General features: G+C 34.0%; 2 protein-coding genes across 3 annotated transcripts; one reads left to right on the top strand and one right to left on the bottom strand.

Annotated features, from left to right (window-relative positions):
- The first annotated feature begins 4,363 nt into the window (after window positions 1-4,363).
- Window positions 4,364-6,325, top strand: LOC111899899 (extensin-2-like). Its single transcript, XM_023895796.3, has 2 exons — window positions 4,364-4,846; window positions 4,949-6,325. Exons 1-2 carry the CDS (start codon window positions 4,364-4,366, stop codon window positions 6,176-6,178), a joined length of 1,713 nt encoding a protein of 570 aa, XP_023751564.2. The 3' UTR covers window positions 6,179-6,325.
- A 1,299-nt stretch (window positions 6,326-7,624) lies between these two features.
- Window positions 7,625-14,380, bottom strand: LOC111899848 (xanthine dehydrogenase 1). Of its 2 annotated transcripts, XM_023895719.3 has the most exons (14): window positions 14,040-14,380; window positions 13,802-13,958; window positions 13,213-13,312; window positions 12,999-13,107; window positions 11,196-12,926; window positions 10,793-11,107; window positions 10,310-10,549; window positions 9,945-10,229; window positions 9,645-9,866; window positions 9,384-9,545; window positions 8,721-8,855; window positions 8,402-8,638; window positions 8,151-8,324; window positions 7,625-8,069 (listed from the first exon to the last, which is right to left on the bottom strand). In XM_023895719.3, exons 2-14 carry the CDS (start codon window positions 13,935-13,937, stop codon window positions 7,827-7,829), a joined length of 4,089 nt encoding a protein of 1,362 aa, XP_023751487.1. In that variant the 5' UTR covers window positions 13,938-13,958; window positions 14,040-14,380; the 3' UTR covers window positions 7,625-7,826. The 2 variants fall into 2 exon arrangements, with proteins under 2 accessions (XP_023751487.1, XP_052624578.1); XM_052768618.1 differs by having other exon boundaries at window positions 13,802-14,380.
- Between the last annotated feature and the right edge of the window lie 1,958 nt (window positions 14,381-16,338).

Raw genomic sequence — 16,338 nt, 5'->3', positions numbered from 1 at the left:
CGTGGTTTAAGTAATGTTTTTGAAACGAAATTTTTAGTCTTGATTTTTGGGTCGTTACAAAAACATTATTACTCCACATATTACGAGGTGTTGTTATCATTCTTAGTTTTCAAAATGAGTTTCAAGATACGATTCATAGTTACTACATCATAGCTCTAAAATTTGATTGGGAACAAAGTATAACTCATCTTATGATTGAACTATTTATAACAATGTTTGATTCCTCTTCTTAGTCATACAATTGCAATAAGATGTTCTTGGAGGATTTATTGTGATACAATTCTACAATTACTAAGACGATCATAAAACATGATACTAAAGCATTCTCCTTTCTTTTCAGGTTGCAGAATCTTTTATCTTACCACCTGACAGATTCTTCTATTCGTTCTGCTACTCTTTAAACTTTTCAAAAATATTAGAATTCTACTTAATCTTATAAACAAAATCATATTTACTGAAGCATCAGTAAATCATGACGAATAGAGTGATCATCCCTTGTGGTGGATCTGGAGAGTCCACATCAACATATATTAGGTCTATTAGTCCTTCACTTGCATCACATAAACATGTGAACAACGAATTAGTCATAATTTTTCAATGAACTTGATTCTTATGCATCATGCAATTTGAACTGCATAAGTCCAAGTTTCTGTCCAATTAAAACTTGGTGATGAAATTCATTTTCACTTGGTCAAAAATGACAATGCCACAAGCACGTTATAGAAGAATCAATATCCACTATTAACATTACTATTATTAGAAACATAACCAAAACTTTCATAAATGTCATTGCAAGAAAATAAGGCAACCTCATAAACCAAAACTTCATTTTATTGCTAAAAGGAAAATTTGAATAATTTCCACAACACGAGATCCTTCAACAAAACGAGAATCAATATCCACTATTAGCATTACGTTTGATTGGGACGGTCCTTTTTGAGTATGTCATAGCCCTTCATTTTTTTTTTGAACGGCTAGCTCTTTATATTTTTTATTTGTATGGTTGTTTAGATTTCTATTTGGACGGTTGTTTGATTATTTTTTGGGTAAAAATTTGGACATATAACTAAGCTTTTGACTTTAACCGTTATTATTAAGTGAAATATATACGGCTGTTTTATATTTTCTATATTTATGTGTGACAAAAAAATTCTAGGGCAAAAAAGTATATTTTTTTAGTGTTAGGAGGTAAAACGGAAAGTTTGGTAAAATAGATAGAATTGAAATTTGGAAATTTTGCAAAAAAAAATGTTATATATATATATATATATATATATATATATATATATATATATATATATATATATATATATATATATATATATATATATATATATATATATATATATATATATATATATATATATATATATCAGTGTTGTAGAAATCGACCGATTAATCGCTAATCGGACCTCCACCGATTAGATTTATTACTAATCGGTCACTATAATCGGGTTTGATCAACGCATGTCAAAGTCGGACCTAATCGGATCAAATCGCCGATTAATCGTTTATTTTGTAGGATTAAAGTTAGATTTATAATTTTTTGAATAATTTTCTTAATAATTAATGGTCCCCGATTAATCTCCAAATTAATTTCCGCCTAGCCGATTAATCCTTAATCGTTAGTCCACCGATTAACGGCCGATTAGTAATTTCTGCAACCATAATATATATATATATATATATATATATATATATATATATATATATATATATATATATATATATATATATATATATATATATATATATATATATATATATATATATATATATATATATATATATATATTCAAGAGGGTAAAGTGTAAAGTATTGTAAAATAGAGGAAAAAGTAAACTTGTCTATTCATAAAAATTATTGTGTACTACAAAAATCTTACAAAAAATATTTCAAGGTTTGTGTTTTCATGAGTGTGTGCAACAACTCCTAGTTGAATAAAAAATTATTGTGTACGATAAAAATCTATTATCTGACAAAAAATATTTCAAGGTTTGTGTTTTCATGAGTGTGTGCAACAACTCCTAGTCCTATATATCTCCGGTAAATAAAACTTTAAACAAGATAATTTGGTCTGGTTTTTTCATTTCAATAGTTGACCATATCAGAAGCAAAAACCTCTTCATCTTCAACAACTGCCGTTGGCATTATCACCCGCAATATCTTTGGCAAAAAAGATCCCGGCGATCGAATCCTGGCGGTGATTACTAAAATAAAACATTTTTAAACAGACTTGCTGGCAACACCAACTCCTCTTTGACTTACATCATAATTCATTCGGACATCTTTGACTTTCATCATAGTTTGGACATCTTTGACTTTGTAGTTTATTGAAGGCGAAGTGAAACAACACCGAGTGGGAACCCATCAATTTCCATTTTGCAAAAAAAAAAAAAAAAAAAACTGATTCCATGATATAATTAATAATAAGTGGATTTGGGTTTCTAGATATACATTCTTTTTGGACGATACAGAATGTGATGAAATTCATTTTTGTATAAATTAATTACGTTTTAATTAAGTATATATAATAGGGTAATATATAACGATAATTTATAATAAAGTCCGAAACTTTGACATTATTGATGAAAAACTATTATTTTTTTTTAGTAGAAAAAACAAAATAACAAAGAAGCTTTATAAATTCGAGATTTTAGCCGGTAAAATACTTTCATACGATTCTAAAGGTTTTTAAAAAATAAAATGGTTTTTAGTGACATTTTAGGAAATTAAAGATTTCGAATGTTAGTATTTAGGGAATCGAATAATAATATGTAAACTTGGGTAATTCTATGATCATGTTTTCAAACACTTCTGGAAATTTGTAATTCATTCATATTGCCTTTGGTACACAAATTTAAAAGGGGTTATCTAAAAACAAAATCAGTTCAAATTATAGGTCTAATTCGAATTGTGAAACACATAATACATTTGTTTGATGTGTTGTTTTAAGAGACAAATAGATCAAAAGGATCTATTTTTGAGTATATATGTTCCAACCGAAATTTGGAACTTTAATCATCCTTATATAGATGATAGAAAATCAGTTGAAAGTTGGTTAATAGGTGGTTAACGGAAGTTGCATGCATTTGGCGTCAAAATGAGTTGGTTATTAAGACATAATCAATTTATGACATCATCATAATATCACTATTAAATTTGGCGAGAATTTGCATGGTTGGACCCTTTCCTGATATAGAAATTCATTTAGGTTTCGGGACGCTGCTCCCGGGCCCCTGTATCCCCGAGTTCACATTTAACATTCCAAATGTACACCCCGATATGAACGGAACTCGACTTGTCTCGACAATAATAACAATTACATTAAAATATATTGATAACATCAAAATTACCAACATTGTTGTTGATCCAAAGTATTTGGTTCAAACAGATAAAATATAATAACAATGTTTTGCTCCGATAGAATAAATACAATAATACCATAGTAACTAATATTTTCTCTCTGAAGAAAATTATCTAGATCTGCTAGAGAAAATGTGATCATATTACAATAATATTGCACTAAAAATACATAGAGACAATACATTATGTATGGTCACGGTTATATAGATTAGATAGAGAAAATACATAAGTCTAACGTTTAAAAAAACTAAGATATGATCCAAATTATTTGGATCTTATGAAGAAAATACAATAAAATTACTATAATGTTATTGTAAGGTTGCGATAAGATAATATAATAAGATATTATAGTAAAAATTAAAATAACATCAAAAATATAATAAAATTACATCAAAATAACAGAAAAATCAAAATAACGGAATAAGATTAAAAATTTTGTTTGTAAAAAAAATCGATATAACCTGTTGACATGTGATTATGTGAATATGTGATATTGTAGGTCAAAATCCAATTTTTATAAAATTGCCAATAGGTGGTATCTTTTTTCAGTTAAAAATGATAAAAACATGGCTTTTTCGTAATAATGCTATAGTTACAGAATTTTATCACATATATCCCAATGGATATACTTATCTCTATGGTGTACCTACACTTGTAATCAAAAATATATTTATCAGTATTGTTATAATCAATGTTTTTATCTAACAACCGTCTACTTATGTGATAAAGAAATATAAAAGAGTTGTTTAGAAAGGATCTAACACACAAAATAAATAAAATGAATCTAATATGTGAGAAACTTAGTGGGGCTTCCTATTAATCTTTTTAGAAAAGAATAATTTGATAATAGCATGACAACCCGTTTTATGTATTAGAGAAAAGGACGTGCGATGGCTATAAAAGAGGTTCAAATCAAAACACTTTAGCCAAACAAAACGAGTCTTGATCCATAGAGGAAGAGATTTTTTAATATGGGAAGCCGTGAAGTGTTGAGGCAATGGCCTCAACTAGTTTATGTTTTTTCTTATTAGCCACCGTTAAGGTCGGTGCTAACGATAAGCCTTATGTATATAATTCGCCATCACCCGTGAGTTGGAAACTACCGCCACTGGTGAGGGACCCATGGCAAAAATCACCATACATTTACAAGTCTCCACCACGACCACCATCATCATCATATGTGTATAATTCTCCCTCTCCACCTCAATATGTATACAAGTCTCCCCCTCCACCATCATCTTCACCACCACCACCATATGTTTACAAATCTCCACCTCCACTGCCTTATGTTTACAAGTCTCCACCGCCGCCATCACCATCCCCACCTCCTTCTTATGTCTACAAGTCTCCCCCTCCACCTTCACCTTCTCCACCACCTCCATATGTGTATATGTCTCCCCCTCCACCTTCACCTTCCCCGCCACCTCCATATGTTTACAAATCTCCGTCACCACCTTCATCATCACCACCACCTCCTTATGTCTACAAGTCTCCACCACCACCATTACCATCCCGACCTCCTCCTTATATCTACAAGTCTTCACCCCCACCATCACCTTCCCCACCACCTCCATATGTGTAGAAGTCTCCCCCTCCACCGCCACCTTCACCACCACCTCCATATGTTTACAAATCTCCACCGCCACCTTCACCATCACCACCACCTCCTTATGTCTACAAATCTCCACCGCCACCATCACCATCACCACCTCCTCCTTATATCTATAAGTCTCCCCCTCCACCGTCACCTTCCCCACCACCTCCATACTTGTATAAGTCTCCCCCTCCACCGTCACCGTCACCACTACCTCCATATATTTACAAATCTCCACCACCACCTTCATCATCACCACCACCTCCTTATGTATACAAGTCTCCGCCACCACCATCACAATCCCCACCTCCTCCTTATATCTACAAGTCTCCCCCTCCACCATCACCTTCCCCACCACCTCCATACGTGTATAAGTCTCCCCCTCCACCTTCATCTTCCCCACCGCCTCCGTATGTTTACAAATCTCCACCACCACCTTCACCATCACCACCATCTCCTTATATCTATAAGTCTCCACCACCGTCATCACCATCCCCACCTCCTCCTTATATCTACAAGTCTCCACCCCCACCATCACCTTCCCTACCACCTCCATATGTGTACAAGTCGCCCCCTCCACCGTCACCTTCACCACCACCTCCGTATGTTTACAAATCTCCACCACCACCTTCACCATCACCACCACCTCCTTATGTCTACAAGTCTCCACCGCCACCATCACCTTCCCCACCTCCTCCATATGTATACAAGTCTCCCCCTCCACCGTCACCTTCACCACCACCTCCATATATTTACAAATCTCCACCACCTCCATATATTTACAAATCTCCACCACCACCTTCACCGTCACCACCACCTCCTTATGTATACAAGTCTCCACCGCTACCATCACCATCCCCACCTCCTCCTTATACATATAAGTCTCCCACTCCACCGTCACCTTCCCCACCACCTCCATACGTGTATAAGTCTCCCCCTCCCCCTACACCTGCCCCACCGCTTCCATATGTTTACAAATCTCCACCACCACTATCACCATCACCACCACCTCCTTATGTCTACAAGTCTCCACCGCCACGATCACCATCCCCACCTCCTCCTTATATCTACAAGTCTCCCCCTCCACCGTTACCTTCCCCACCACCTTCATATGCTTACAAATCTCCACCACCACCTTCACCATCACCACCACATCCATATTACATTAAATCACCACCCCCACCGTCAAAGTCTCCCGGAACACCAAAGCACTACTGAAGCACAAACTTCTTCGACAAAGAATAATGAGACTTGTGGCATCATAGTAAATCTTACGTTGTCTTCCGATACAACTTATTTGTTTTTGTCATTCTTAATCAAGTGTATTTTTGGATTAATATGCTCTCAACAAGCAGTGACATTTGCTTATTTGTTTTGTACAAGTCATTTCTGTTCATTCTTTGTATCATTAAAATCAAAAGTTTTATAGTTTTGTTCTTTTCTTCGAATAATGTCATCACTCCTTTTTTCTTGAAGCAACAATTTTTTTTATTAAATTACCTCCGCTAGCCAGCACCTTGTAAACACCCAAAAAAACATAGTACGGAGGCTTCAACGCCAAGATAGGGTTAACAAACCAAACAAACCAGCCTACTCTTTTTCTTACTCCTGTAACGCATCCAATTGAAAGAGTATATTTGGTTGCCAAATAAAGATGAGCAGGTATACTGGAATTGATTTTTATCAAAAGAATGTTTTGATAAACATATATGATCAAAGCCATATGGATTAAAAATATGCAAGCAACTAGCTAATTAGCCTGAAAGCTTTAAAACATGATGCTATAAACCTATAACTAATTGATTCTTATTTTGAGTACTACATTCTCCTTTTGTAATTAACTGCAACGATTTAATCGAATATGTGGTTTCGTAAATAATTTAAATCAAGTCTTATTTTTATGTTTTTGTTCTTTTTGTATGACATGCATTCATTGTTTTTCTTTTATAACAAGTTAGTTAAATATGTACCCTAATAAATTGCTGATGTTTATGCATTCATTGTTTTTCTTTTATAATCTTACATCATAACAGTAAAACCCTAATCATTGCTGATGTTTTTCCATAGTAGTAGATTAATTTAGGGAGTTGATCCGTACACAACAATTCTTTTCCATACATAATAATTGATGCTTTAAAATGTTGTATTGTACAACTATATAATGCATGAATTATTGTATATGACAAAAAACTGTTGTGTACGAATCACTTCCCATTAATTTACCCATTAATTTAACGTGCATGTACCCTAATAAATTACTATTATAAATGTCCATTTGCAGTTAGAAAACGTTGCATTGTCCTTTTCCTGTCTTTGCATAGAAACGAAACACTTTAATATACCAAAGCCCTTCTGGTAGTCGCAAACTCTTGTCGGGTTTCCATTTGACATTTTTGAAGGGGAATCTTTGACTTTTTCCACCATCGCCATGAAGACAGTTGACTTGAACATCTAAAGAATTGATGATATCTAAGTTATCTTTGTAACTTGTAATTACAAGTTATATCAAATTGTAATAGTATTTTCCTTAATAGTTTTCGTACAATTCAAAAGTGTCATAATAATTAATATATGATTACATAAAATATTTTATAAAAACTATTAAAATCCTGAACTTTTATCAAAAAAATATGTTGTGATGTCAAAGATAGAGATATGTTGTCGTACTAAAGATAAAGATTTCTTTATATAAACATACAGAAGAACTATATCTTCACATTACATTTCTTTCACCAAGTTCATAAAAGCTAATAATCAGAATAGATTTCTTTATATAAATATACAAATTAATGTACAAACAGTAGTACTATGCACGAAAAACAAGCATCCACCTCATGTGTTATGTGTTAACTTGATGGAATGCTTACTAAACACTAAGTTTGGGTCGAAAATCAGATTTGGCAAATGGAGCTGTGAACTCATCAGCACAAGCCATCCGGATTCTCTCAGGAGTTGCAGGATTGTCAAGAGGAAACCAGCCATGAAACCCTGATTCAGCTCTTGCAGCTATAATCGCATCTTTAATAGCAAAGAACACAGACGAAGCAAGAAAGAATGGAGGTTCACCAACAGCTTTTGATGAATGTATCGCCTTGTCATTTGGAGCATCCTGTGTTACAAATGTTCATTAATAATTTGACATTCATTTTTTTATGAATTTTTACAAGTATAAATAATTAACAAGTTGTACCTTTAATAACGAAACCTTGAATTTGAAAGGAACATCATTAACAGATGGAATCTTGTAATTTCCAGGACCAGATGTAAACAAGAAACCAGGTTGAATCCATTTATGAGCTTCATCTCCCCATTTCAACTCCTCAAGAGCCACCCATCCCATACCTTGCACAAATGCTCCTTCAATCTGTGTATGCAAATCAAAAACACGAACATGATTATAGCGTTTGAAGATCAGGGTCAAGAATGTAAATTAACATGTACCTGTCCAACATCAATGGCTGGATTGATGGAGAATCCAAGGTCCAAGATGACATCAGCAGCCCTCGTGTGGAAATCTCCAGTCAATGTGTCGATTTCAACCTCAGAAAATGCAGCCCCGTATGTGAAGTACCTGAATGGCTGACCTTTTCCGGTTGTCCAATCGAACCCAATGTCAGGGACAATGTGAAACCCATGTGCAGAAAGATCTATACGCTCACAATAGCATACATTTACCAACTGAAAACAAATCAAAAAGTCAAAAAATGAGAATAATCATGAATTGTTCTGTTGTAAAGTGTTGTTGATGATTGATATATACCTCCTTGAAAGAAGTATGTTGTTTCTTGGATGCAATCGGCTCCATTCTTGATTTTATTTGGTTACACGCGTCCAAAACTGCTGCACCATACATATCCGAGCTGGCAGAAGCTGCTGTTGGAGACGCATTAGGGACCTAACAAATGTAAAGAAATAGAAACAGAATTAAAGGTTTTTGTTTGGTATACCCAAGTAATTCAAAAAAAGAATTCACACTGCCACATTATACTATATATCAAAAGGCAACCTCGGTGGATGTTCTTACCGAGGTTGCCTATTTTGTAGAATGGTATTTTCCACCCCTTTACTTTGTGAAATGCCACTTTCACCCCCTCAACTTTGAACACCAATATTATCCACCCATCTACTTTGTAAAACGCCACTTTCCATCCCTATACTTTTAAAATGTCACTTTTACTCCCTCAAGTTAGAACTTCCTAAAATGTTACTTTCATCCCCTCTATTTCCTAATCTTTCGTGTTTACCCCCATAGTATTTATAATATTTATATACTAACAAATGCAACGGTGTGTAACTTTTATCAATACAATCACCAAAATTCAATTTACAAAAATGATTGGCCCACCACAACACGTGGTGGGCAAAATAGTAGTTTAAAAGTAATTCTTATAATTTTCAGGTAATATAATACATTATTTATTACCTTGTCAGTACTTGTTTCTGAAATAAATACAGAACTAAGTGGAATTTCAAAGGCAGAAGCAGCAATTTGAGCCACTTTTGTATGTAAACCCTGGCCCATCTCAACACCACCATGTGTCACCAACACAGTTCCATCTGTATACACTTGAACAAGCGCACCCGCCTGCAGCCAATAAGAACAAAAAAAAATGTTTGCACTAAACATAACCACTAAAATCTTAAACAAAAAAACAATAGTTAATCATTTCAATAACAGAATTACCTGGTTCATGAACTTTGTAGTAAATGAAATACCAAATTTAGTTGGAACCATAGCAATTCCACGTTTCTTCCATCGATTATGAAGATTAAACTCATCAACTTCACTTCGAATTTTCAAGAAGTTGCAAGATTTCTTGAGTTCGTCCCATAGCCGATGCAAAGTACAGTCTTGAATTTGTTGACCATAGTGTAATATCGACCCGTTATCGATAAAATTTATTTCCTAAAATGGAAATAATCAATACTTTTATTAGTAATATAATAATGTTTATGACACACATACGAATAATGATTAACGTACTCTGATTTCTTCGGGACTTTTCTTAACTTCCATGGCAATTCTTTGGATCCAATTTTCAGTAACCAACATACCTTGGGGTCCACCAAACCCTCTAAAAGCAGTGTTACTAGGATAATTAGTGAAACAAACACTTCCGGAAACTCTAACATTTGGAATCTCGTAAACATTATCCGAATGATACATTGCACGTTCAAGTATCGCTTGAGACAAATCAAGTGAATTCCCTCCATTGTTATAGATTTCAAGATCTAAAGCAACCACCTTTCCTTCATTTGTGAACCCAACCTAATTACCAAAATACCCCCATGTTAGTAAACATAACACAACCAAAATGTCGATTGATTCAAATCATGAAAAACCGTTACCTTGTACTTTCCAAGAAAACTATGTCGCTGACCGGATATCATCATGTCTACATCCCTATCCAATGTAAGTTTCACGGGTCGGTTCAAAATGTATGCGGGGACAGCCGCCACCGCAGCAAAAAAAGCCGATCTCGTCTCCTTCCCGCCAAATCCACCGCCAATTCGCTTCACTTTGCAAACCACTTTTGACATCGGTAGACCGAGCACATGGGAAACGTATTTTTGATGCTTTTGTGGCGCCTAAAAACACGCAAAATCTGTTCAATTTTCCCTAATTTTGGTTTTAAATTATTCTGTTTTAATTGTAAAACAACGTCACGCGATTTCCTTAAATCACGCTATTAGTTAGTTATTTGATTTCGATACGGCGATATCTGCCAAATTTAGATCCACCCTACATTAAGGGTTTAATGTATGCTTTTAAATTAATCTTGAAAATTAATAAAATTATTGTTTGTGAAACTTTAAAGAGTGTGATCTTACTTGAGTCGATGAGATCATGTGAACCTCATTGCCACCATCCATGGTCCAAACGAATGAACTTTGTGGCTCCAAATAGAAGTGTTCTTGACCACCAACATGAACCTCACCCTCGATGATTTTATCACATTGGTTTGACTCGAAACAGAGGTCAACATCCCCTTTACTTAATATCCTATCTGAATTTGGAAAAAAACTTTTGGAGTTTACAGCATCTTTTATGGATAAGATCGGTGGTAAAACTTCATATTCAATGACCACTTTTCTTGCTGCAAGTTTCGCATTTTCATGAGTATCAGCAACAACGACTCCTATAACCTGAAAACATTTGGCAATAATTTCTAAATCAAGATACGATTAATACAAATCAACCCGATTTCTTTAGTAAGTATCAGTTAGAGAGTACCTGGCCAACACAAGTGACAATATCAGAAGCAAAGACTTCTTCATCTTCAACAACAGGGCCAGTGGCATTATCTCCCGGAATGTCTTTGGCAAAAAAGATTCCGGCGAATCCAGGTGATGATCTGGCACCGGAATCATCAATTGAAAGCAAACGAGCATGAGGCTTCTTGCTTAATATCATAGCAGCATGTAAACCGCCAGGTGGCATAGGGGTGTCATCTGTGTACTCAGCCTCTCCTGTTACTTGAAGTCTAGCTGACATATGAACTTCAGGGGACCCCACAGAAGTTCCCTGTTTTGTGATTTCATAATCTTGACTACCCATTACAGATGGACGATGAAACGGCTCAAAAGCTGATAAATGGGACACGGGTATGGGTTCTTCAAAGAAATCTTGACCTTTCATTTGGTGAGATACCCACAAAAAGAATTTGAAAAAGAAACTTAAAGTTAAAGATTTACGAAACTCCACCATGCCACCTGGCGCATCTTCTGAAATCACAACATCCTGTTTCAAGATTTCCATGGCATTTTCCACCATTTCCTTATTCCATGGCTTCCCGATTACGTAAGCTTTTGTTTTTACAGCTGATAGAGAAACAGGAGCAACACCACCATAAACAACACATGCATCAGAAACAATCCATTTCTGATCTTTTTCTTCAAGAAAAACACGTATTCCAGCATTTACAAGGGCAATATCATCCTCTCTTCTGTGAGCTTGTTTAAATTCTTTGACATACTCAAACCTTCGAGTCCATGGAAGTAAAACCGAATAAAGAATCTCGTTTTTCCCCAAATCCACTTTTCGATACCCCAAAAAGAAATTTTCAGCTAAAGTGGTTCTAATGTTTCCATTAGAATCAACAATTTTGAACTTTGCTTTTGAAGCCATCCAAAGAGGATTCAAATCTGAAATCGGACTTGCAGTACATATATTCCCACCAACAGATGCAACATTTCTTATCTGAGTTCCAGCAAACCATTTTATTTGTTCAATGATCGCCTTAGAAGATGATGTTTCATGAGAAGAACGCTCATTGACAACTTTTTTTAACATCTTTTGAAGCTCTGAAAGCCTAACAGCAGCTCCTATCTCCATTCCATCATCGTTAATGGTCAAAATATTAAGTTCGGGTACATGGGTCACAGATACAAAAACCGGGTAATGAAGTTTTTTTAACCTAGTTTCTATTCCAACTTCGGTGTTTCCCACAACTAATTTTGCATCAGGGAATCTTGATTTTAACTCTAAAACATGTTTTAGCTCCAATGGCCTATGCCATTTGATCCCATTAAAACCATTCAAGCTTAGACAACTTGGTTTCCTCATTAAAAGCTGAGGTGGAAATATGATTTCTTTGTTTGTGTATGAACTTCCATCAATTTCGTTATAAGAAACAGGTTTATAATCGTGGCAAATATCACCTTTTTTTATAGTTTTTGATCCACAAGAACACGGTTTACCAGTTGAAGGGCAAACAAACTCACCATCTGTTTGTGATGAAACAGAATTGTTCGTGTATAATAAGTCATTAGTCTTGGAAAAGACACGAAATGCATCGAGAATAGGTCGATAACCAGTGCATCGACATAAATTTCCTCCAAGGCTTTCTTCAATTTGCTCTTCAGTAGGTGGGGTTTTGCTAGACCTTAATAACGCATACATGGACATGATGAATCCAGGTGTGCAAAATCCACATTGTGACCCGTGATTACGTGCTAACAATTCCTGTATAAATTTTATAATTAAGTTGGAAACAACCATTATAAATAAAGATAAGAGGAACTAAAAGGGGGTTACCTGAACTGGATGCAGACCAAACTTGTGATTCCCTAGACCTTCCACTGTGATTACATGCATTCCTTCAACAGAATACAATGGAGCTAAGCAAGCATTAATTGCCTGGTGCCTGAAGAACAAAAAAACAGAATTGGATATGACTTGAATCTTTGATCATATTTGTAGTTGAAAGAAAATAGGAAAAAAAAAGTGGAAGTGAAAGAGAGAAACTCACACGCATTTCTTTGAATTTTGATCCACGTAAGAAACCATGACAGTGCATGCACCACAGCCTCCTTCACCGCAGCCTAGCTTCGTTCCTGTTAAACCTACATCTATATGTGGACAACAGGGGACAAGAAGAGTGAGATGATTTAGTAGGAAAAGGTGGGGGAAAAAAGAAAGAAAGCAAATATTAGGAATAAAGTTGAAAGTATGAAGAAGAAGAAGAAACAAGCGCACTAATAATGTATGAAAGAAGCAACAGATAACATAGAAATTAGGCTCTAAAAGCACGAATGCCATAAAAGAAACATGGAACTAGACATTCACAGAAGGACCTGGACAGATATCAGAAACAAGCATATATGCAAGCAAGAAAGTAAACAGAAGTAAAGAGTAAAGTTTTTCAAAAGTTCCACAACTGATACAAACACAACACTAAAACGAAGTTGGGGACTTTAACATCTAGAGTCAACTTGCAACATCAGATAGAAATTGCAAAATCTTGTTTCTATCAGAACATCAGTGATAGAAAAAGGTAAAATAGGTTAATCAGATTCGAAAAGAAAGAAAAAAGATTCAGTTTATGTGTTTTCGTTTACCTCTAAGATACTCGAGCAGAGTTAAGTGGGCTAAACCATCAGGGAGCACTTTACGGACTCCGTTAACATACAGAATAGCATCATTTGAGACTTCTCCGATCACTAGTAGCTCCTCCTCGGTCTTCAAAGATCCCATGGGAACCCAATATCAGTGTTTCTGTGAGTTTGCGTAAATTTTATGATACAAATCGCGTTTGATCGAAAACTCGATGGATGAGTACAAAAGTAGAAAACCCACCAAAAAATGTGGGAACTGTTTGTGATTGCGAGATTGATTTTTGAGGTTGTTTGGTTGGTTGAGACTCTTGTTGGACTTTTCTTTTTCTTTTTCCTGATTTGGATCGAAAGTCGGAAATCGTGGATTCGTGGGTCTCTTATATCTTTGGGATATTCATCTGAGAGACGGTTCTTGGATGTCCAATGATTTCGAATCTTTACTTCTTTGGAAGTGTTTCGATTTTCATTGATTGACTCAATGACCGATGAGTACGTGATGATATCATTTTTTATTCAGCGGCTTGATGAGTTGCTTAACTTGAACTGCTCCACCTCACATGGAAAGAGTTGATTTACTATTTTTCGCCGGATCTCGGGATGGAAATCTCATAAAGTAGTTTTATAATGTATTTCTAGAGTGTATTTGTTTTATGGATTTAAAAAAAATTAATATACCCTTTATCTTTTATATATATATATATATATATATATATATATATATATATATATATATATATATATATATATATATAGAGAGAGAGAGAGAGAGAGGTGAGTTCAATTGAGAAAATAAAAAAGGTTGAGAATGGGAGAATCATTCTCAGCCACTCATTTATCTAAGCATAAAAAGACGCGGTGGCAAACTTGTAAATATGTTAATAACCTTCAATGTCAAATACGTAACTATAGAGAATTCGATAACAGTTCGTTCATCCTCAAAATTTCTCCTCCAACCTTTAACAATCATCCAAATTTCTTCAACTAAACTATCACCAATGTCATCCAGTGTTAATCAATCATCAATATTCGTAGATGGGAGGTTCGTCGTTCAAGACAAATTCGCAACCCAAATTCATCAATTTCATCGATTTGTTAAAGTTTGGAACTGGAATTTCTCAGATTCGCAAACAAAATCAGTTGGAATCGGAATTTCTTCGCTGTTTATGAAATTGGAATCGGAGATCTTGACTCGCAGTCACGGTCGACATTGAAGGACTCAGAATCGGTACTCACAGGTTCCCAATCGGCTTTTCGGAAATCCAAATCAAAATGAGAAATCGATTAGACATAGGTGTCGCATCTGACGTCGAAATCGGAAGTATATGATGATTTGTAATTGATAACTTGATGTTTTTAACATTTTTAAAATAGTTAACTTGTATGCACTCCAACTGTTTGATGAAATGCATAAACTAAATTACCACGTTATATTCATATATGAATATGTTTTCTCACTTGAATCAGTATATGATTATTAAAATAAAAAAACGAATATGCAAGTATGTATGTTATTCATATGTGAATAACATTTAAAAATTATATATATTTGTGAAAACATATTGTAATATTCATATGTGAATATACTGTGTAATATTCATAGGTGAATATATCATCTAATATTCACAAGTGAATATACTATGTATTATTCACATGTGATATACCATGTAATATTATGTAATATTCAGATATGAAAATATTATTTAATATTCATAAGTGAATATATCATCTAATATTCACAAGTGAATATACTATGTAATATTCACAAGTGAATGAATCGTCTAATATTTAAATATGAATATACTATGTTTAGTATATGTTATATTCATATATGAATGATACTTAAAATGTAAAAAAAAAAATTAATCATAGTTTTTATTCATAAGTGAATAACGAATGTACTGTAGAAAAAATTTGATTCATTTTTATTCACTTATGAATAACGATAGCTGAAAATATAAAAAAAATAAATTTTTTATTTTATTTTAAAACTATATCAATATGGATGTCTATTTGTAGATATTAAAAAATCATGATTTTTGGTATATTTAAAATAATTTTTCGATAAAAATAGCTTCTTAAAAATTAAAAAAAAAAAACGAAAAAGACTATGTTTTTGTATATATTAAGGTAACGATTAGCATAGTTTAAGAAAATATGTTTTGTTGGAAAACACATGTCTATTCTTTTCCCATTTCTGGTGGTACGACGGAGGCTTTTGCGGCAAAAATAAATGAGTGGCTGAGAATGATTCCCCCATTCTCAACCTTTTTTTCTCAATTGAACTCTCCCCTATATATATATATATATATATATATATATATATATATATATATATATATATATATATATATATATATATATATATATATATATATATATATATATATATATATATAGAGAGAGAGAGAGAGAGGTAGGTTCAAATGTTTCTCATATCTATTGTGTGCTAGATTGCACCAATAGGAATTTAGTATTAATTATATGTATATTAAATGTTATCCATATTTATAACTCATTTTTATAGAAACTAATTAAATTCG

The sequence above is a fragment of the Lactuca sativa genome, chromosome 2 (genome assembly GCF_002870075.4).
Source record: "Lactuca sativa cultivar Salinas chromosome 2, Lsat_Salinas_v11, whole genome shotgun sequence".
Lineage (NCBI taxonomy): Eukaryota > Viridiplantae > Streptophyta > Magnoliopsida > Asterales > Asteraceae > Lactuca > Lactuca sativa.
The sequence above is the reverse complement of the archived record's forward strand: the minus strand, read 5'-3'. Positions and strand labels throughout refer to the sequence as shown.